This window comes from Schistocerca americana, chromosome 3 (genome assembly GCF_021461395.2).
Source record: "Schistocerca americana isolate TAMUIC-IGC-003095 chromosome 3, iqSchAmer2.1, whole genome shotgun sequence".
NCBI classification, from domain to species: domain Eukaryota; kingdom Metazoa; phylum Arthropoda; class Insecta; order Orthoptera; family Acrididae; genus Schistocerca; species Schistocerca americana.
The window spans coordinates 879,752,365-879,776,670 of NC_060121.1; the positions used below are offsets into that span (position 1 = coordinate 879,752,365).

Consider the following 24,306-nt stretch of genomic DNA (forward strand, 5'->3'; position numbering starts at 1 on the left):
CTTTCAGTACTTTGATTATGTGTGTTGTAAAACCTGATATTGCTTTTTTGTGACTCTATCCACTTTGAGGCTGTGCTATGTACTGTTCAGTATATTGTATGCCAGTATGGTTCTGCAAATGGTGATGTATGAGATGCCCATAGAAAGGCTAGAATAAGAAGTATTGTGTAGATCAGTGGGAGAGGTTTTGTACCTTGTCTACCAGGAGGCAAAATCAACAGGGAAAGGAGTGGGGAACTAGAGTGTGTGCTACGGGTGTGTATCACATAAAATTGCAGAGTTTGTATTTATGATTGAAATTTTATTCAAATTTCACTATTTTCACATCTTCATGGTGAAGTATGGTATTAAAGCCATTCATGTAATTTATAGCTCTTGAGAGCTGTTAATGAGCCACATTTCTGATGGCATCGTTGAATGCTTTTGCCACATAATTTACGTTTTTGGTGTTTAAACCACACATATTTGCTCTTCCACTGCTGTAAAGATAAATGTGCCATGTATCCCTCAAATACTCAACTTGCTGGGCTGCAACAAAACAACAGTAGTTATTTTATGTGTACAAGCAAAATATGTACTATACATAATTTAAGGATGAAAGGAAATAACTCACCAGATAGGACACTGAGTCACTGATTGGTACATAACTGAGACTGAGAATACTACTAGCTTCTAGGTGAACCCTTCTTCAGGGATATAGAGTGCACACATGCCTGTATAGCTACAGTGTCCTGGCTGACTATATTGTGTCTGCACTGCAGCTTGACAGGGATGAGTAGTCATGTCATATGGAGTGGATGGGGGCAAAATGTTGGCATGGGAGGGAGGGTAGGGTAGGGTAGGGTAGGGTGGGGTAGGGTAGGGAAACTGTGGCTGACAGCCGCAGGGTATTGGAATGTGACACTTATGAGCTCATTCTCACTGCAGGCAATGAGAGTTTCACACCACATAGTGAGGTGGTGGATTGAACTGAGAAGGGGGAGAGAGAGCAGGAGATGAGGTAGACTTTGGAGAAGAGAGTGAGAGTGCAGGAAACCAGAGCCTGGGGCAGTGATGGAGGTAGGAGTGGGGTGTGGGCTGGGTACGAGTGCACGAGTGTACACACACACACACACACACACACACACACACACACACACACACACACACACGGCTATGTTCTCAGTCTCATTATAGTGCCTATCCCACCAGCAATTCATTGAGTTATTATAAAGTATACAATCTAGCATTCTAATCGCTGTTTAATGTACACTAATGAATCAGATAGAGGAATACTTCAGGAGAGAAATGAAGGTATTTTTATATTCATTTTCCACTGAGTTACATCACATTGGTTGGGAGGTAGTTACATTATCCATTGATAATTTCCTCTCTAACATAATATGAAATGTGCAATTACAATAAAAATATGACGACATATGATACAGTGAGATCTTGCATTTGCTGAGAGATATGCAGGTGAATATTGTCATGAAGCAAAGACACCCCTTTACTGACCTTGCCAAGCTTTTTGTTTGCAGTTGCTTGACAGAGTTGAGTTAATATGTCACAAAAGTATCAGATTTAAGTGTGTTATCCTGGAGTGAAAAATCCACAAGCAATGCTCCTTGCCTATCTCAAGCACAGTGCATGTGATTAATTGGGCTGAAGTTGCGTGCTTGGACTTCACTTCCTTTGGTGATGTTAAATGCTTCCAAAGCATTGATTGTAATTTTCACTCTGGTCTAGTAGAAGGCATCCATTTTTCATCTTCAGTGACAGTTTGTCTAAAAAATTCATTACCTTTATTACTTACTGCAGCACCCAAACGACTTCAAAGTACTCATTGCTTGACTGGTTGTGTGCACGTAGTCAGCAGTTTAAGTGAACATTAGGATGGGGATTCTTTAATGCTGTAACCACTTTTTTACCATTCCACCACTCAGTGTTCTCACCACAGTCTTCACTAATTTGCCAATGAATTTTGCATGTTTTATACTATTTTCCACATAGAAAGTGAATCACTGCACATATTTCACACACTGGGATTTTAAGTTAACTGAAGCATTGTAAATAAGCATGAACATACACAAACACTCATTCTTCTATTATATTGTCTGCAGGTAACCAATAGATACGTATACTCAACAGATGTATCCAGATTGCTGACAACAGTTATGCATTGGACATAAAAGACATGCCTCATAACACTTCTGTTAACACAAATATTTTTCATCTTCCCTTTCAACACTGTTTTTTGTATGATACCTAAGAAATTACATTGTGCAACAGAATTAAAGGATCACTTCCTTTAACACTGTAATTCCCACCCTCTGCAACACCTAAGCTTTAAATTAGGCTTGAAAGTGCATACAACTTTCCTCTCTAATGGTACAAATATGTGGCACCCTGCAGTCACCCTTGGGCTCAGTTATGCTTAAAATAGCAAGGTGTTGACATATGTGAAAAAAGAGCCACAGCTCAGAAGTTCATGTGATGTGTAAAGTGGGTTAATGATGTCACATTGGCACCAAAATTCACCACAATTGTACCCAATGCCATTGTTGACATGTCGTGTGACAGCCCCTCTTACCCACATTTCACCCCTTCTTTTGATGCCTGTGTCATGAGATGTTAGAACCACGACACACAGTGTTGAATTCATGTGGTTTACTTATGAGTTGAGAAAAACATTCCAAACACCGCTCAGAATCAGCATGAAAAGACCTGAAGGAGTGCTATAAAGGGCATCAATGGAACTACCGCTTTCCCTGAAGTGTTGATTCCCATACATTTCGTGATTGAAAATGATAGCAGTGCAATGAACAACAGGAATACATTCTTAACAAACTTTGACATTGCCGAATCATCATATGTTTCCACCTTTCTCTTAGGATATTGTGAGGCTGCATCCCCATTAAACCTGATGTGATCCCTTTGGAGGACGGTTCAATCACATTTTTACTCTTGTGTAAAAGTTGGAACAACTGTTCAAAACCATTCTACAAAATCTGAACATGATCTGTATCAGGAAAGAGTACTAAATGCATTTTTATCCCTCCTATTTCGGTCCCCCTGTGGTGTTTTATGCAAGGGGGGGGGGGGGGGGGGATGGGATGAAATGTTGACACACACATGAATAAAATGACCAACCTCCCAGTTTGGCAAAACCCCTCAATGGCACTTGCCCACCTTTATTGAGAAACATACGATCCTGTTGTACTAAAACAACCTGTAAAGTAATCTGTGGTACCTACATGTAGGCAACTCACTGACACCACTGTAAATCAAGTTACCTGCCTGCATGCACCTCAGACTACTTTATGTGCTGTTTCTGTACACATTCATTTTTAAAATTGTCAGTAAAAGTGGATGGGTGCCACTGAAAGTTTTGCCATGCTGGGGCCTCTCTTTTGTTGACAATTACAAGGTTCCATAAACATGATCCTTTAATTCTGTTGCACAATGTATTTAGTGTGAGGTGTTTCTTTCTTGAATAGTATATGTAATTGTCATGGTAGGGAGGCAGTATGCTTGAGTACTTATTGCTACAAGTCAGGCCAATATGTGGGATATCAGTTCCTGTGTGAACATGTTCCCTTCTGCTGTTAAATAATCTTGCTTAAAATTAGCATTTGTACATGAAATATTTTTGCTACTTTTCTGTTATTTCTTTATTAACTCATAATGGTCCCCAAGTGTGAATGACTGGTAAACTCTTTGAGTGTGTCACATTTATTGGCTAGCATTTCCAAATGAATGTGAATAACTTAAACAGCTAAACAGAGAGAAAGTTGTAGGAAGATTATTACGATTGCTCACATCCGAAGCAATCACAGTCGTCTCCAACAGCCAAAGACAGTAGCATTGTGCGAATGTGTGAGAGTTCTACTTCTGAGGAAGGAGTTTGTCCAAAAGCTTTTATATTTCTAGCAATGTGCTGCAAACTTTCTGTGTCTTAACATAAGTAATGAGCACAAAAAGAAGACTACTTAAGGCTGATGTTGGTCCTCATGTGTCCGTAAACGAGATATGACTCATTGGAATAGTTCCCCTTGTCTACATTTAGCTATTCAATCTGCAAGCCACTGTACAATGCATGGTAAATGGTGGTCCTTACCAGCACTAGCAATTTTTTGTGCTATTCTATTTTCAAATTGAGTGAGAGAAAAACTGACTGCCTGTACACATCTTATGTGACCTGATCTCTCTCACCATACTCTAAAGATACCTATGTGAGATATGTGGTGATTGCAGTGACAGTGTCACATAGTTTTCCTCAAATATTAGCCCTCTAAATTTCCTCAGTCTAGTTTTCAGAGTGCAATGTCCATCTTCCATCCAAAGTTCCCCAAGAATCTCTTTAACTTTAGTGTATGCACTGTACTAATCTGCTCCACCTCTAGCTGCACATCTCTGAATGTGTTCAGCTTCTGCTAGTATACTTTCTTGGTAAGGATTCCAAATGGTGGAACAGTATTACAGAATTTCCTAGGATGTTCTGGTAAATCTTTCACCGGGATATAACAGTGGAAACTATTGTAGGCTTTGCATGTAGCACTTATTGTAGGTGCATGTAATTAAGCTACTTCTGTCAATTTCCCTGCATTCTCTTTTGTAGCATACTCTGCTTTCAAAATTTTCTCCAAGTTGTATCACTAAACAAAGTTGGGTGTTTGGCATCTTTCATTACCATACATGATATATTTCTTTAGATTGCAGTTGGTGGTGTCTTTCAACTGAAGCACAGTTGTACTCTGTTGGATTTGAAATAAATGTTCTCTGTTCACCTTTATGTAGGTTGTTTTGGCTGTCTTTCTTTTTGACTAAACACAAATACTATATCAGCTTTCTTGATAACTTGGCTCTTGAAAACAATCGAGTTTGTTTCCAGCCAAGAGCCTAAAACATTTCTTTTGTGTTTTGTCAGAAAATGCATTCACAATTGCTTAACAATGCAGTGTGTCCTTACCATTGATAACATATCAGTCTCAATTGATGTGTGCCAAAAGCCCATGACCATAAGCATGGCCATGGGGATGATTTCAGCTGGTGGGAAACAAGGATTATATTTTCACAGTTAGGCCATTGTGAAAATCAATCATCAAGATGACCATTGTGGCAATATACTGTTACAAAGTGTGTCATTTATTCCCATCATTCCTGTCAGTTTTATTTCCTTTAGTCTTTAAGAACAGATTAAAACAGAGTTATGTACCTGCGTATAGTTGCATAAGTCAATTGTATGCATTGGCATGGTTGAGTGGTGTAACGGAGATTATCATTTTAGCAATTTTCTGTTATCCATTTTAACCTCTCTCATCTGAATGATTGCTCTAATCCAACTGCCATGTGCTGTATTATCAAATTCTTGTCATCATCCTTTAATGTAATTTTTATTGCTTTCTCATGCGTTGAGAGGCATGCTTTTGAAATGCATGAAAGTTTTTCTGATGAGGAAATAATGAGCGATCAGAATTATCATATTCAGTCAAGGTGATGGCATGTGTATTGCTGACTATCCAAATTTCCATTATTGTCATAATAATTTGTCCATTGTTCGGTGTCCATTTGGTGCTATTTCTGCACTCCAAGAAAATTCCTGGCACAGTGGCCCACGGGAGTAGCTGAATCAATAGAAATCGAGTAACATGAACTAGTGTAAATCACATTCTGTTCAGCTACCAACAACGCTGTGTGTATTACAGCTATGTTGAAACTAGACATGACATGTGGAATTAAGCATCATTGAAATGTTGTGTGTAATTGAGTTTGAAAACCTCTTATTTTTGATGCATTAAACTTATTAAACACAGATTCCTCTACTAGCTAAAGACTGAATTAACAGTTCTTTATTATGATCCTGTAGGCTTACACTTGTATGAAGCATGTGTACTTGTAATAAAGGAAACATCCTGAACAGAAAACATTCACTATCATGTATTTCCTAAAGACAAACTATTTTGATCGGACTTTCTAACACTAATTATTTCAAAGATAAAATTTAAAAATATAATTTAATATGTAATTATTAACATTGAAATTTATTTTCTGCTGGGTGGCATTGTATGCTTTTTCAGAAAGTTACTGTCATGTAAATCATGCTATAGAGTTTTGGGCAGACTTCTTTTAACTTAATACCTGAATACCAAGGTCCTTTTTCAAGGATGGTCAGTTGGTGAGGTATGTTGTGGGTGTATATATTTCTATTTTACCTGCTTTGAATTACTTTTGTACTGTATATTATTATTTTATATGCACTACCTTACAAAAAACGTGAAACATTCAGAAAATGTGGTTGGATGTCAGTCTAACTTTGTACACATACACATCATCAGCACGTATGCAAGTGATGAGAGTTGCAATTTTCCATGACGGCTAGACTGGCTACCCTTGAGCATTAATGTTCATGTTTAGTGTTGTTACCAGGCCTCGTAGGGTATATAAGGGACATAAACAGCATCAGATGTTGCATGATCTCTGTGAAGGACACAAAATGCCACATACTTGTATGAGACAGCATTATCAGAGGCTGGCACAGTTTGAAAGAGGCCTCATTGTGGATCTCCATTTGTCCTGCTGGTCAAGTCGTGCAATAACTAGATCTGTGTGGAATTCTAATGTGACAGTGGCCAATGTTGGACAGTTGGGGAATGTGAGGGCAGACCTACTTCTTGTCAAGGTTACAATCAACCACATCTTACCACCAGGATTGATGATCACCATGTAGTAGGCCACACACATTGTATCCCTTCACATCTCTGCCTGCCATCCAAGAACAAGTCATGGACTCCCTGCAATATTCTGTCAGTCCAAACCATTTGTCGAAGATTAGCAGCAGCTGGACTAGGGAGTATCATTTAGTGTGTGGGCTGTTGTTAACACCACAGCAAAATGGCTGTGTCCGGAGTGGTGCCATTTCTGAGCATTGTGGACTGCTGATGATTTGTGTTTGGCGATGAATCACCATTCTGCACTACACCAGGTGACCACCCTCAGAGAGTGTGGTAGCAACCTGGAGAGTGCTCCCATTCTTCCAGGGTTTGGAGAGCCACAGTGGTGTTACTCCTGGTGTTACAATGTGGGGAGCCATCAGGTATGGCTTCGGGTCACACACAACTGGTAGTGATCGAGGGAACTCTGACAGCACAACATTTCGTCACGGACATCCCGCATCCTAATGTGTTACTTTGTGTGTGACAGCATCGTGGTGCCATTTTTCAACAATGCAATGCCACCCACACGTGGCATGCATCTTTGGAAATTGTCTACCTGATGTTGAGGTATCCATGTGGCCAGCAAGATATGCAGATCTATCTACGATAGGATGTGTGGGGCCAGCTCGGGCATCAGCTCTGCCCCAGTTCTGGTGTCTGGGATCTTGAGGACCAGTTGCAACTTTTGTGGGGAGTTTGCCTCAGAAGAGGGTACGACGACTTTATGACATTCTTCTCCACCAATTAAGTGCACACATTCAGGCCAGAGGGGCTGCAGTGTCGTACTGATACGTGAATTCGTACAGCCAAGTTCTCTGTCAGTTTTTCCCGATTTTGTAGCAACTGCAATAATATCGCATACCCTCTCAACCTGTGAACTTTCATTTTATTTCATTTCATTTCCTCCTTGCCCTCTGGGTACTTCACTTTTTTTGTTAAGTAGCAGTGTATGTACAGAGATGTAAAGGTTCAGATGCATAGACTTTTAAAATGATTTCTGTTCTCCGTACTGTTGATACAGTTTATAAAGTCCATAGTGTACTATCTGAGCAGTGGGTCTGGAAATATATACTGTCTATCTGTATAAAGTTCAGAAAAGTGTGGAATCTTGCTTATTATTGTGCAAAATATGAACTTATTCATAAACAGTCAACAGTGCCATAAAACTGTTATGGCATAAAGTCAATCATCAGCACACCAGTCGGGAGTGAGAGAGAAGAGATGGCTGTGAAAAGATGTCAGCCAATAGCACACTCACAAACCCCTCTACAGGATGAAAATGCAACAGCAGTCGCCCTTAGGTGAAGAGGACATAACAGCTGCACCCGACTGGTCGCAGCCCAGTTGAAGAGCAGCTTCAAGATTAGGGACTTGTATAGCAGCGACTACTGTATTCACATCTGTGTAACATGGATGTGGGAATTCTTATATTGAAGAACATTTTGCAACATGGCGTCCGGTACAGTTGTTTATAGTGAGAAAGTGAACAAAAGTTATAGTTGTGTGGTGAAAAACGGAACATACATAAATTATAACAGTGAAATAGTGAAGCTAAATGAACGTGTATCAAGCCTGCAATTAATTGTAGATGTACTAAGGTGGGACATAGCGCATTTAGAAAATGAAAATGCCGAACTGAAAAAGGCGCGTAATATCCCGATCGCCAAAGCAAGTAAAACACGGAACTGGGAGCACAGGACTAGCATGATCACGGAAGAAAGAAGCGAAAAGGTGATAAATACAACGAATGGAACGAACCGCGGCAATAAAAGCAGTTTCAGTGTCCTACCTACAATAAACGAGTGCTCTGAAGTGGATATAGGCCTAAAGGCAGAAAGGCAACATATGTTTACTAGGCCAAAAAGGGTTGGTCGTGTGAAATTCAGTGACTGTAGAATTACTGTGGTAACAAAAAACCGTTTTCATGCACTAGATTCGGATATAAATGTGGAATCCACGGAAAACTGTGACGACAACAACACGCCGAATCTATATAGTGACAAGCACATGAGCAGAAACTTCCACTATAAACGTGAAGACAAACTCAAAGTGAAAATATTCTCTGATAGCCATGGACATGAGATCGCAAAAATACTACGTTACAGTCATTGTATACAAGCAACTAGTATTGTCAAACCAGGTGCACCCATCCAAGAACTTGTTAGAAACATAGAAACTGAAAATGATCGTCATATTGTCATCATAGCAGGAGCCAATAATGTATATAAAAACGACCTTCACAGTGCAACACGAAACCTTAAAGCAATACTAAATTCAACAGGAGAGAAATCAGTTTTTGTAGTCGGAATTCCACATAGGCATGACCTTTCGGGATGGTCATGTGTGAACGTGGAAATCATAAAAGCAAACAGGCAATACTCAAAGATTTGCAGGGCCTACCAAAATGCATATTTTATAAGTATGGACTCCTTGCAAAGAGACTGTTACACAAGACATGGCATGCACCTTAATAACAGAGGCAAGAAGATTCTGTGCCAAAACATCAGCATGATACTGAAAGCATCTGACAACCAAGAAGTAATTGCTGCTCTTCCAGTTCCTTGCTTGACGCAAGCAGAGCCTGAAGAAATGTTTACTTCTATTGCAGAAGTAGAGGTGGAAGCAGCAATTGTACCTACACACATAACAAATGCTGCAGCAGCAATACCTACCACACTTCATCAACAGGATTCAACAGCAGCAGAAGATGAAGCAACATCCAAATCTCCACTGTCACCAGTTGCCACAACAATGCCTACAGCAGCAGCAGCAGCAGCAGTACCTATCACACTTCACCAGCAAGATTCAACAGCAGCAGAAGAAGAAGCAACCACCTTATCTCCTCAGTCACCAGGTGCCACAACAGTGCCTCCAGACACCATAACAGCAGTTACATCAATTCCTCTAGTAGCAGCTTCATCTACAATATCATCACAAGGAGGGACGAGTAGGTATACAACAGTAGATGTGCTACCACTCCAAGTGAACAATTTTTTAGTAAAAGGCAACAAGAGGCAGAAATCCAAAAGATAAGCCCTGAAAAACGTTTGAAAACCAATCACCATAGTGTTCAGTGTGTTAGCAATAATAGCATGGATCTTAAAATATGTTACCTTAACGTTCAAGGACTGAAAGATAAAGAACTTATCATAAATGAGTTTGGACTTGATAACCAGTTTGATATTTTTTGTCTGAGTGAACACTGGGCTAATGAGAATGAACTTGCAGTTGCCAAATTTGACAATTTTAGTATAGTAAATAGCTACTGTAGGAAAAAGCACATTAGAGGTGGTGTGGCAATTTATTCCAACCAGTCACTCAATTGTACAATAACCAAACTAGACCTAAATTCCTTGTGTGATGAACAACACTTTGAAGTTACGGGTATAATCATTAATAGTCATAAGCTAATAGTAGTATCCATGTACAGATCACCAAAGGGAAGCATTAACATATTTTTAGAAAAAATGGACATGCTATTGAGTGAATTAAGTAATATTAAATGGCTACATTATGATATTGCAATAGGAGGTGATTTCAATGCTGATTTTGATGTTACTAAATGTAAGGGTAGTGTTGCAGATCTGGAAAACTTGCTAAGACAATACAATTTACATCATGTTAATAACAGGCCCACAAGAAACAAAGCATGTTTAGATAACATCTTTGTAAACTTCAAGACCACTGAAAACACATGCGAAGTTGTAGTGTTCCCATTCTCTGACCATGACTCCGTATCTCTAAATTATGCAAGTAAAATTCCCCTCAATAGGTGCAATGCAAACAGACCTGTCCCAACAGTTGTGATTACCAGACCCATAACTGAGGATAAAATTAAAACATTTCGTAATTCCCTTGCTGACAGAGACTGGTTTGGCCATTGTAGTGTCGATGGACATTACACATCAAGTAATGATCTGCCAGCCAAAATAATATTTGATAGATTTTTTAATGCATTCTTGACCCTATTTAACCACAGTATTCCCATAAAGAAAATAAAAATAATGGACAGCAGCCACAAATCCAGATCTCAAAACAGACAAAATATATGGTACACTAAACAGCTGACAGATCTAAAGAAACAAGTTTTGTTACTGTACAACATATACAATAGTATGAAGTCTGACTGTGCCAAATCAGCCTATGTGGAATGCAGGAATGAATACAAAAAAGCCATCCTGCAAGCCAAAAAAACCTACAATGCCAACAGCATACATAATTCCACCAATAAATGCAAAACTGCTTGGAAAGTAATTAACAGTGCTGCCAGAGATACTAAAAAAGACAAAATTAATATCCCACCACAAACACTCAATGAGATTTTTATTAATTCAGTGAAAGAAATAGGAGACGCAATTATCAAACCAGACATTAGTCCATCAGAGTTACTCTCCCAAAATTGGGGTAGACAGTCGCTAAATACAAGCATGGTAACCTTCTCCGAAGTATCGCCTAGATATGTACAAGGGGTCATAAAACAACTGAAATCATCTGATAGCTTAGATATATATGGCATATCATCCAACCTGCTAAAAAAAGTGTGTGACTGCATTCTCTACCCCTTAACCCATTGCATAAACAAGTGCTTACTTGAGGGATATTTTCCTGATGAGTTAAAACTGTCTAGGATCGTCCCAGTATACAAAAAGGGAGATAAAGACTCTCCATCTAGCTACAGGCCTATTTCAATAGTACCCACATTCTCCAAGGTAATAGAATGCATCATGTACCAACAATTATCATCTCACTTTGAGAATCTAGGAATAATTAATGCTACACAATACGGGTTTAGGAAGAATCTGTCGACCATTGATGCAATCAACACGGTAGTCAGTTACATCCTCAAAGTTTTTGAGAACAAAGGCTTTGCTCAGGTCTCATTCTGTGACCTAAGCAAGGCCTTCGACTGTGTTGAGCACATGCCACTACTAGAGAAACTAGAATTCTACGGCATCAAAGAAAACAGTCTCAGACTATTAAAAGCTTATCTCAACAACCGTAAACAGGTAGTTTGTGTTGATAAGGAAATGTCAAACATAGAAAATGTTAGCATAGGTGTGCCTCAGGGATCTGTACTGGGGCCCTTCCTGTTTCTGATAATGATCAATGACCTCCCCTCGTTTATTAGATCCACCACTGTATTGTATGCAGATGATACGACTTTTCTCCATAGCAGTAACAGTCTTAATGATCTTAAAACCTGTGCTGAAAATACACTCACTCATGCAGCATATTGGTTCAGAGCAAATAGTTTCCTGTTAAATGAAAATAAAACTCAGCAGATAATCTTCACTCTAAGAGACAAGCCACTATCTGATGACCCTAGTTCTGTTAAATTCCTGGGAGTTTATTTAGATGAAAAGTTATCCTGGGGCCAACATGTAAACTATATTAGTAGTAAACTATCTAGAGTAATTTATTTATTAAGACAACTCAGAAATTGTGTTCCTGAAACATACATCAGATCATCTTATTTTGCATTTTTCCAGAGTATAATATCCTATGGCATTATCTTGTGGGGTAACTGTAGTCATATACATGACATCCTATTATTGCAGAAGAAAGCCATTAGGATAATTACAAATTCTTCACATGAGGCTCACTGCAAACCCTTATTTACTAAACAAAAAATTATGATTGTAATAAACCTCTATATATACAATGTCTTAATCTTTACGAAGAAGAACCTACAAGATGTGAAACGTAGAGAAAATGTACATTGTTACAACACAAGAAGCATCAAACACATATACACGCCTTACCACAGACTATCAAAATCAATAAATAGCTATGAAGTCACAGGGCACAAGCTATTTAATAAGCTGCCACATGCCATACAGGATCTTCCTGAACATACATTCAAAGAAAGACTGCATGAATGGTTTATTGCCCACTCATTCTATGATATCAATGAATTCTTCAACTGTAAAATGCAGTAATCCAACAGATGACCCACTGTACATTGATTGTAATATAAGCTAAAATATTTCAGTAGTCAATACCTTATCACACTGTATTATAAATTGTAACTTCATTTGACGTTGTCAATTGCTGTAATGGCCTAAAGACAATAAAATCTTTATTATTATTATTATTATCATGTCACCCTTTGCTTGCGACACATTTCTGTAATCCAAGTTAAGTATCTGTAAATTCCATTTTGTAATAAAACTCATTAATACAATTTGTTTGAATGTCGTCTAGCAATCGGAGAAAGTAGGTTTCCTAGACACCCTGAATTTGACGACTGGGCAGGATTTAACAAAAATGATGGAGGCTTTTTGATAACATCACCCCTCCACGAAACTTTTGCTACAGTCAGAAACAGCCAGCATCCCATGTTCAGCATGAGTTAAATGAAATTATAAACATGAACGCCAGTCTGTCGATGAACCATTCAGTTTGAAACCAGTAACAGAACTATTTATTTTTAATAAATAGCATATTAATAGTGGCTGATTGCTATTTTTTAGTTTTTTGTAAGAATTAACCTGTACTGCCACACTGTCACAGTCTCACTGTGTCGGATTTCAACAAAATAGCAAAAAGTCATAAATCTCACTTCTCTACTTTTAGTGCCATAATCACATAACACTAAAATTAAAGAAGTTCAGACCCATACTGCAACCCATTCATGTTCTAAATAGAAATTAAGAAAAGATTCTGGTACATGTTAACTGATTATTCCTTTGCTGCTTGACAGATATATATACATAGAAGATACGCACAAAGTTGTGGATGTTATACAGCATTAATTTAGTTAGGTAATGAGTTTCCAGCTAATGAGGCCATGGTCAAACTATAATAATAGTCACCTTGAAAACTGAAAACTGGTTAATTAAATAAATCAGTACTAATGTCTAATATCCATGAAGAGTATGCAGGGCTGGGCGGCACCAATATGTGGCATGCAGGTCATGGTAAACACCACTGCAGGCATCTACCTATTGGTGTCCAAGTGTCAGGTACTTGGGTCACCACTTAGCTCCTCTGTGGCCAGCTCAGCTCTATGCCAACTACCAGCTTCCCTCAAGCCAATGTTTCAGACCACAACACCTGCTGTTGCTGCTACCCATCCGACAGTGCTGTCTCGTGCCTTTGCAGGATCACATCTGCTTTGAATGGCCTGCTTCCTCAGCTCGTCGCCACGACCATTGATCACAGACTTCGTCATAGTGTCCCCCATAATGCATCATCACAGAAGGACATTTTAGATGTGTTCATTGTGGGCTTTTGTCCTCTGACACAGTACTGAGTTCAGTTACCGTAACACGTGCATATTGGTCACATCCTTGGTACATGACTCAGCCAAGGGTCACAGTAATCCACATTTTTGTGCTATTCTTTTAGTTAAATAAATGTTCCTATTAACTACAATGCACAGATGAGCAGAAAAAACACATACAAATTGGATGACGTACCTGTGAGGCCAGTGTATGAGAACATTCCTTTCTGTTCTGTTATATGGTTCCAGTTACCTGGTGTCTGTAGCTTTTCTAGAGACAACTTCAGTGCTGACCTCATTTCCTGTATCCGTTTCATCATGATCTTCACACAGTCTTTCCTGAAATGTAGAAATAAAATTAAATGTGATCAGAATGAATCATATTGTAATTGTAGACAAACAGAGGCATAAAAGTTGAGGCAGTAGTTACGAAGGGAATGAGACAGGGTTGTAACCTATCCACATTATTCAATCTGTACATAGAGCAAGTAGTAAGGGAAACAGAAAACATACAGAGAAGGTATAAAAGTTGAGGGAGAAAATACAAGGTCTCAAAGTTTTGCCACTAACAGTGTAACCTGCTCAGAGATTGCAGAGGACTTGAAAGATAGGTTGAACAGAATGGATTATCTCCTGGGAAGATGTTCTAAGATGAATATTAATCAAACTCAAATTAGGCTAATGGAGTCAAGTCAAGTCAGATGCTTCTCATGGGATTAGATTATAAAATAAGACACTAATAATAACAGAAAAGATTTGCTCCTTGAGCAGGTAACTAATTGATTGTGGAAGACATAAACTAGAAATAAAACACAGTTTTGCTGAAAAAGAGAAATATATTAACACTGTATTTAAATTTAATTTCTAGGATGTATTTTCTGGAAGAAATACTGCAGTGTCATACACCATGGATTCAGATATAATTCTGTATGAAGTAGGTCCCCCAGAGTAAAATATGTATGAATGGTTTTTGCAGTCTCAGTATACTGTATAAAATTGAAAAAAACTTTATTACAGTCTCCATGTAGCCCAGCCCTTCTGCTATATAATTTACTGCTGAAACATCCAACCTCTGTAAACAGTAACCAAAATAGATGGTCATAATTAAACTCAACCTTTTGTTCATCTTATGAACATATCAGGATTGTTGCTGGACAGGAGGTTTGAAGTCACATCACACAGTTGTGATGCATTCAACAAAGTGACTATGCAAGAGCGCCTGGCAATAATTCAAATGAGCCTAACCATCATGCGGATCATGAATTATTCATTAATGTAGGGAAAGATAGATTGCTACTTAAAATAAAGATGACTTGATAAGTTGAAGACAGCGACAATTGAAAGACTGTTAAGTTTGCCAGTTTGAACTTAGCGAGTGATCTTTAAGGTAAGTAGCAATCTGTCTTTTCCTACTAATGTACCTTCACTCCAAGGTTCCTACATGGAAAGTTGGAGCAATGCTGCTGAACACAGCGAACACTTCCACATGACATCACTGTTGAGAAGCATCAGTAGCACGAGACATATTCTCTCATTTGCATGTTTTATTATTCCACTCATACTTACGTTAATTCACTAAAACTGAATGGTAATGTAACCAGTCAGGGGTTCGATAGAAGTTAATCTATACGGGGACTGAATGTTGATACTTTTTATGGCAATAAAACTCTTATATATCTTCCTAGTAATGGCAAAACTATTGACTGTGGCTCCCTTAACATGTCTATTCTATTATTCATTATTTTCTATTGGATAACTCACAACCTGGCATCCTTCCGTTCCTTTTCAAATATTATACAAATTTCAGTCATATGTAAATGCAACACTCACAAGAGCTTTCAGTCTGCTAAATATATTTTTTGCATCACAGTCAAAAATAGTTTATAACACTTTTCTCATGCAGATATTAAACAATAAGAAAACGCTATAAGACCAATTATTTGACCCATTACTACATATGATGATACAGAAGCTAGAAAATTAATCATCTCATTTTCATCAATTTGAAGAAGAATTTAAATATCTTAATCTGATCTGAAAGGAACTGCCAAAACTCTCCACCTGTGCGCTGTTTTCTGCTGCTGCTGTTTGGCCCTCTGTGTCTCTGTTGATGTGTTGAGGTGTCTTATTCAGATAAAGGTTCTGGTCTTTATCATGCACTGTGATGACCTCTTGAAAATTAGCTGGAAAATTCCCACTTAAAAGTCTCCACAGGTTGCTAACTGTATTGGCATCTTTACACAGACTGCTACCATGAAAATTTGAAAATAGCAGCTCTAACTTCTTAACAACTTCAAACCACTCGTCTGAAAGGACAATTAAGCCACCACGGGAGAGTGTATCAAGCTGCCCAGAACTTATAGGTTCTTCTGACACTTACATTATCTTGCCAGTAGGATGGCTAAGCGATTTGTGTATGCAGGTGTATCTGAAAGCAATATATCCAGTGAAACATTCTAGAGAGTACTCTGAAGCTTCTATCAATGATAAAACAGTTAAATCAAGTAGTGTAATGTCTCTCATTTATTGCTCACCCTCCATCATTGAAAATGCTTCCTTAATGTCCAGCATAGTCCTGTAGATAACGTGGAAATCAGGTAGTTTGCACCAGTTTCCACTTCAACTGGTGAAGAATTATGTAACTGAATGTTAGCAATATTTTTGTTCATAATTAAGATACGCAAATGACTTTTGAACTCCACTGGTAAGAGATGATCATAAACTCTTACAGTTGCTCTTATCTGTAAAAATGAGTTTTCCAGCCAGTCTTGGTTGAACCTTGAGGTCAAATCATAGCTATGTTTCAAATCAGAGAAACAACCCAGTAGTAACCGTGTTGAGGTGAGTAATCCCTTTTGGAAAGGAAGTAAAGTTTTACGATTTTTCTATTCTTCATTTTTTCACAGTGTAGACTCTGTGAAAAACTTCCTCTTATGTCTCCATACACAATGCAAAATCACTTGCAACTGGTCACTTGCCAGCAGGTACCCTCAAATTCATGACGGCAAATGTATCGTTTACCAACTTCAAGAGTTCTGCAGTGTCTTTTTCTTCAGTCATTATGAAAGAAATTCCCTCTGACTCAGTGTTGGAAAAGAGCTGGCAGGCAAGATGAACACACTGTCAATCCCTTCTGGAAACTGTCAGATGATGAGCAGTAAGTTTAGGGCACAGTTTTAACTCACCATTATCTTTCTGCAACAGCTGTTGATTACACCTTTTATTATTGTTTTTCCATTTCTTAATGAAAAACCATCATCCAAAAAGTGATTTCTCAAAAGTTTCAACATATGTGGTCCAGCAGCAAATACCCAAACATGTGTCATTTCATCGTTAGGTTTGATGAAGCATGTGTTTGAGTAGTCAATGTGGAAGTCCTTCCACACTTCCCAATTTTACCACCCAAATCAGATACAACACCAGCTACAACAAATCCCACTTTCTGCATCTCTTTGTTGATACTGATCAGCAACCCTTGATTCATCGTGATATCAAAATTGTAATACACAGGCTGCTTCCAGGTTCCACATAAACCACATGCCGTAACAACCTGCACCTGGCTATGTGGCCTGTAAATAGTGTCAGTTTCTTGGCTGTAAGCATATGCAACTGTCCACATTCATTTAATCAAAACTCAACACGCACAGCCTTTCTGCTTCATGTAATCTTGTTGCTTGCTTACTCATTAAGTGCAACACATCCATCAAAATGCCAGGAAGACAGCAAAGACCATTAGAAATCCATCTTTTTAACGTAGAAAATCCCAGTAATGGTATATCTATTATGTTCCTGTAATAAATGTAATTTTTTCTCAACAGAGAGTGCAGAAGGAAGCCTTTGCTATCTTCCTGACTCCAACGTATACTCTTCTTGGTGTTCATGAGACATTTAGTTGTGTGTGTGTGTGTAAATGCTTTTTGCAAAATTTGCTCTACATTACTTATCACTTCAGCAGTTTGTCCACACTGAAGGCTGTGGCACTGCTTCCTCTGTCTGCATAATGCATGAGACAGTAATTTTTCCTCGGTAGTGATGATTATTTTTCAAGTCCCTTCATTTCATCCTCAATATGTCCTTTTTCTGTTCCTGTGCTTAGATCTACTTTCATTTTCTTTGGTGGCAAAGAAGCTAGCATGTTAAGTGCACATTGACATGTTTCACAATTTTTTCTTGTGTCACTTCTTTGTCAGACAGAGGATGAAGAAGCAGCAGAACTGGCTTCAGTAAGATGCAATGTACAAACTGCAGTGAGCTTTAAGGTCTTCTTTGGATGAAGTTTCAATAATTCAGCTTGGAGATCATGTAAATAATCATCTTCTTTAAAATGTATGCTACAGATAGTAGCATTTTTAATGTTAATACTATCACTTCTTCTGCAGAGATAAACACACTTCAGGATTTTTGGAGAACGTATGATGGGCAACACTACTGCCTTTAGTCTTCTGATAGCAGTTTTCACACACAGCCACAGTACAGTTCCATAGTCTTAACATAAAACAGCAGAAATAATAAACTCGATGTAACACGAAAATAAATGACGACGACACAAAACTTACTTGCTTCAACACATAAGAGCACATGTGAACTGGGCAGAGTTTCTTGACAATTATGTATTGTGCAGAACAGTGAAAAATCTCTGTTCTGAACATGCAATATGGCCCCTCATGCCCCTGCCTTCACTCAGGACACACATTATTTCAGAGATCATGTGTCCACATGCTTTACAGGCCCACTTACACCCGAGTCAGCCCCTTACATGCTCTGATGAACTGCCAAAGAAACATTATTACTTAAGCGATCACAAACAAGTTCTTGGCCAAATCTCTGCTTCATCCACTGCTTGAATATTCTGCAGTCATATGGGGCTATGCCGCTGACACCCGCATACAACAATTACAGTGGGTGCAAGACCATGCATTGTGAGCTGTACTCCATCTCCCCCAAGGGTATCATATGGACCTTCTCCATCAATTGGTGCATTTCTTCCTCTCTACAAACACTACTGTGGAACAGCACAGCAGTTCTGCAAATACTGTGCTGATTCTAAAAACACACACATTCATGCCCTTTGTCACAACCTGCGCTGGGGGCACAGCGTATGATAGCCTGATCTACACTGGCACTGAGTCGACCGTCCTCGCTGCCAGTGGTGTCCTAAGTTAGCCAACTCACAGCAACAATTGCTTTGTGAGGGAGTTCCTGTCTTGCTCACACCTATGGCACCAGCCAAGACACATTGACTGAAACAGCAATCTTGGTTAGTCTGACGACACTACCAAAGTCCAACCTCAAGGCAACAACAATATCAAGAAATCCACAACAACACCACCACCCAACACAGGCAGGAGAAGCATTTCAGTGCTGGAACTATCCATACCTCAGGGTCATGGCATCCTGTTGACAGACGATAGCAGAGTGCTCAGCCTATTCTGTAATCTGTATTCTGTTGTCCAGTAAATGTGTTTAGTGCTATGTGCAACCTATACTTCATTGTATCTTACATTGACTCTATATAGTACAATGTTCCCTATCGCATTTTTTATTACTATAACTCCTTCATTGTTGACATTCCTACTGGGATTTTCCATTGTTTGATCAATTATGATTCATTGTCTACATTTCTGCATGCTTATTATGATGTCACAGAAATGAGAAGCATATCCTGAGAGTGAGAAAATAAAAATTATCGACCATGTGAAGAACAATGAAACTAAAGCTAGTGTACAAAATTGTTAAGGCTTTCGTGGCCACTTGTTGACAAACTGCCTATTGGCTTCTGTCTCCGGTTCTTCGGCCGACGTTCATCTAATGATTTTTCTGACGTTTCGCCAGCACGAGTGGCTGGCATTGTCAAAGCTTCACCCTCCATTGCCGGTGGTGAACTGGATCCAAGCTCGCGGCTGCAGACTATATGTATCTGGCGCGCCAACACCCGAGGGCTTCTCCGCGGTCATTTCCGGTGCAGTTCTCCTCTTGCTACCTGCGACGGTCGTTTGCTGCAGTACGGGAAGCCAGGATCCATTTACCTTAAGGCTTTCCTCTTTCTTGTTGAAACTGTTCGCGTGTTTTTGTATTTCTACAGCTTCTCTGAACAAGCACGTGTGATAGTGCTTCTCTACAGCCGGAACTTCTGTGTCAGCGAATTTTATTACGTGGTTGGTCTCATTCAGTGCGTGCTCTGCCATGGCCGATTTCTCCACCTGCCCCAACCTGCAATGTCGCTTATGCTCTTTGATCCTGGTGTTAATTGATCATCCAGTCATTCCGACATAAACTTGTCTGCATGTGCATGGTATACGGTATATTCCCGACATTGCAAGTGGGTCTCTTTTCTCCTTCACTGATCTAAGACACTCTTTGATCTCCCTTGTTGATTTGAAAATCGTCTTTACGCTGTGTTTGCGCAATATACGGCCGGTTCTGTCCGTCACTCTGGGAATGTATGGCAGAAAGGCCATACCCGACATTTTTTTTTTCTGGTTCCTTACTTCGACGAGTGTTTGGCTTTGTTACACTTCTAATATAATTTGTGGAGTATCCATTGCTCCTCAGAACAGTTTCCAGGTGTTGCATTTCTCTTTCAAGGTGTTGCGGCTCACATATTCGTCCTGCTCTTGTTATGAGCGTACTAATCATGCCTCTTTTCTGGCTCGGGTGGTGGTTTGAGAGTTTGTGCAGGTATCGGTCCATGTGTGTCAGTTTTCGATACATGCTGTGTCCCAGGTTTTTGCCATCCCTTGTGACCAGCACATCTAGAAATGGCAGTTTCTTGTCCTTTTCTACTTCCATGGTAAATGTTATGTTGGCATGGAGGCCGTTCAAGTGTCTTAGGAAGTCACCGAGCTGTTCTTCACCATGGCTCCACATCACAAAAGTATCATCGACGTACCTGTACCATACCTTAGGTTTGCAAGTCACCAAGTCCAGTGCCTGTGCTTCGAATTGTTCCATGAAGAAGTTGTCCACCACTAGACTAAGAGGACTAACCATGGCGAATCCTCCCAGCAGTTCATAGAAATCGCCATTCCATGTGAAATAGCTCGTGGTGAGACATGCATGGAAGAGCTTTTTGATGTCTTGCGGGAAAATGGAACCGATGTGCTCCAGAGCGTCACTGAGTGGCACTTTTGTAAATAACGAAACAACATCAAAGCTGACCAGGATGTCGTTTGGTGCAAGTTTCAGTTTCTTCAGCTTTTCAATGAAATGTCAGGACGCAAGAAGAAAGCGCGACTGATGTCCTCTCTCGCCTTTCTGTCACGGTGCCGAGATGAATGTGCTACACTGACGTTCTTGAGATGTAAGCGCCTACTCACCACAGCCCAAGCACATCGTATCTACGACAGAATGGAACGAGATTTTCTTCGCGAGCGAATTCATACAACATGGAGAGACTTGGCAAGAACGGATCAGGAACTTCTGGACATTTTCTATCAACTAAGTAGCAGAACGCATCGAGACGACTGGGACAAGATCGACAGCATCACTCACAGGAGCATGCAGAATGAACTCGAGCGCTGCACCGAGTGACAGATGAAAAAGTTTGAAAGATGCCAGAAGCAGACTGACGTGGCGATTTGTGACATGTCACACATGGTGGCCAACCTCACTGAACGACAATTGACCGAAGAGGAAGTGTCTGTTCTTCAAAAAGGAGGGAATTACGCTATAATCTCAAGAACTACACCTATGGAGGACGTCATTGCCAACACCGAAGCAGCCATTCGGACCCTTCCTTGTGAAAGGGCAGAGGAAATACACACTGAAACAGCCAGGATACTGTGCCGAGCAAAACCACCAGCTTGAAACCTGAAGAAAGAAGAGGTACAAGCCATTAAGAATCTCAACGCTGATAAGAGTATATTGGTACTGCCTGCCGATAAGGGGAATGCGACCGTCGTAATGAAGACCGAAGATTATGAGCAAAAGATCCGAGACCTATTAGATCCGACGACGTACTGAAAACTAAGCGCAGATCCGACACAGCGTATCACACGGAATACGAATCGATTAATCAAGGCGTCTTCTCTGCCGGCGGACATACAGAGAAACCTGCGCAATACAGAACCCCTACCACCTCGGCTGTATGGATTACCCAAGATCCATAAGAACAACGTTCCACTGAGACCGATCGTTAGTGCTCCTGGCTCACCGACGTATAAACTGGCAAAACACTTGGCCTCTCTGCTCCAGCCACATGTGGGGAAGACCGACACACACATAAGAGACTCAGGACATTTCATTGAGAAGCTGAAGAAATTGAAACTTGCACCAAACAACATCCTGGTCAGCTTTGATGTTGTTTCGTTATTTACAAAAGTGCCACTCAGTGACGCTCTGGAGCACATCGGTTCCATTTTCCCGCAAGACATCAAAAAGCTCTTCTTTGCATGTCTCACCACGAGCTATTTCACATGGAATGGCGATTTCTATGAACAGCTGGAAGGCGTCGCCATGGGTAGTCCTCTTAGTCCAGTGATGGCCAACATCTTCATGGAACAATTCGAAGCACAGGCACTGGACTTGGCGACTTGCAAACCTAAGGTGTGGTACAGGTACGTCGATGATACATTTGTGGTGTGGAGCCATGGTGAAGAACAGCTCGGTGACTTCCTAAGACACTTGAACAGCCTCCATGCCAACATAACATTTACCATGGAAGTAGAAAAGGACAAGAAACTGCCATTTCTAGATGTGCTGGTCACAAGGGATGGCAAAAACCTGGGACACAGCATGTATCGAAAACTGACACACATGGACTGATACCTGCACAAACTCTCAAACCACCACCCGAGCCAGAAAAGAGGCATGATTAGTACGCTCATAACGAGAGCAGGATGAATATGTGAGCCGCAACACCTCAAACGAGAAATGCAACACCTGGAAACTGTTCTGAGGAGCAATGGATACTCCACAAATTATATTAGAAGTGTAACAGAACCAAACACTCATCGAAGTAAGGAACCAGAAAAAGAAATGTCGGGTACAGCCTTTCTGCCATACATTCCCAGAGTGACAGACAGAATCGGCCGTATATTTCGCAAACATGTCGTAAAGACGATTTTCAAACCAACAAGGGAGATCAAAGAGTGTCTTAGATCAGTGAAGGAGAAAAGAGACCCACTTGCAATGTCAGGAATATACCGTATACCATTCCCATGCGAACAATTTCAACAAGAAAGAGGAAAGCCTTAAGGTAAACAGATCCTGGCTTCCCGTACTGCAGCAAACGACCGTTGCAGGAAGCAAGAGGAGAACCGCACTGGAAATGACCGTGGAGAAGCCCTCGGGCATTGGCGCACCAGGTACATATAGTCTGCAGCCGTGAGCTCGGCTCCAGTTCACCATCGGCAATGGAGGGTGAAGCTTTGACAATGCCAGCCACTCGTGCTGGCTAAACGTCAGAAAAATCATTAGGTGAACGTCGGCCGAAGAACCCAACACAGAAGCCAATTGGCAGTTTGTAAAGCTAGTGTGGTGTACCTGAAGACACAATCAGGAGATGGGTGAAATAACAGAATAAACTTAGAAGTTTTGAAAACGCTGAGAGTGATGTGGGAATGGACAGAAAAAGGACTAAACTAGGAAAAGACAGTGAAGTAGACACCTTTATAGGAGGTTTTTAATAAATGGAAGTGAAAGTGTGCCACTTCGTGGGCCAATTATTAAATTCCAAGCTGAAAATTTTCATTATGATTTACATGGTAAAAAAGATTTTATACCTTCTAACAGATGGTTTTCAATATGGAAATGTTGCCAAGGCATTTGTCAAAGACCATTGAAGGAAGGTCTTACAATAGTGAATCTGCTTCACAATTTCCTGAAATGAATGATTGTCAAGTGTGTAATTATCATAAAATGGTGCTTTATTATCAATCGCATCCAACCAGAACTCTTTATACAAAGTTGAGCAGCCATTAGCTGAAACCTGTTTGTATAAGTAAAAGTAAAAGCCTGAGATGTTTTAGGCATGTGAACATGTCATCACTACAATTCAAAGAATGCCTGGATGACATGTGACATTTTCACCAGTTGGTTCAATAAGAGCCCCTCTTCTAACTATAATGTACCATAGAACTCTTTAACTAAAGACCATGCACAGTTCTTGGGAAAAAACGCAGGTCACATCTGTCTACAAAAAGGGTAGTAGAAGCAATCAACAAAACCACCGTCCAATGTCCTTCACATCAATTTGTTGTAGAATCTTAGAAAATATTCTGAGCTCGAATGTAATGAGATATCTTGAACAGAATGACCTCCTCAAAAACACCAGTCATGTGAAACCCAACTTGCACTTTTCTCACATGACCTACTGAAAGCTTTGGATCAAAGCAATCAGGTAGATGTAACATTTCTTGATTTCTGAAAAGTATTTGACTCAGTACC

General features: G+C 39.9%; 1 protein-coding gene across 1 annotated transcript in view; it reads right to left on the reverse strand.

The window, feature by feature from the left end:
• Positions 1 to 280: 280 nt before the first annotated feature.
• The window catches only part of LOC124606459 (aspartate aminotransferase, cytoplasmic-like), a 109,679-nt gene continuing 85,653 nt past the window's right edge, over positions 281 to 24,306 (reverse strand). Inside the window, exons 7-8 of the mRNA XM_047138440.1 lie at positions 14,117 to 14,259; positions 281 to 528 (exon numbers count right to left, since the gene is read on the reverse strand). Coding sequence (XP_046994396.1) covers positions 386 to 528; positions 14,117 to 14,259 — 286 coding nt within the window. The 3' untranslated portion in view covers positions 281 to 385. The remainder of the gene's footprint in view (positions 529 to 14,116; positions 14,260 to 24,306) is intronic.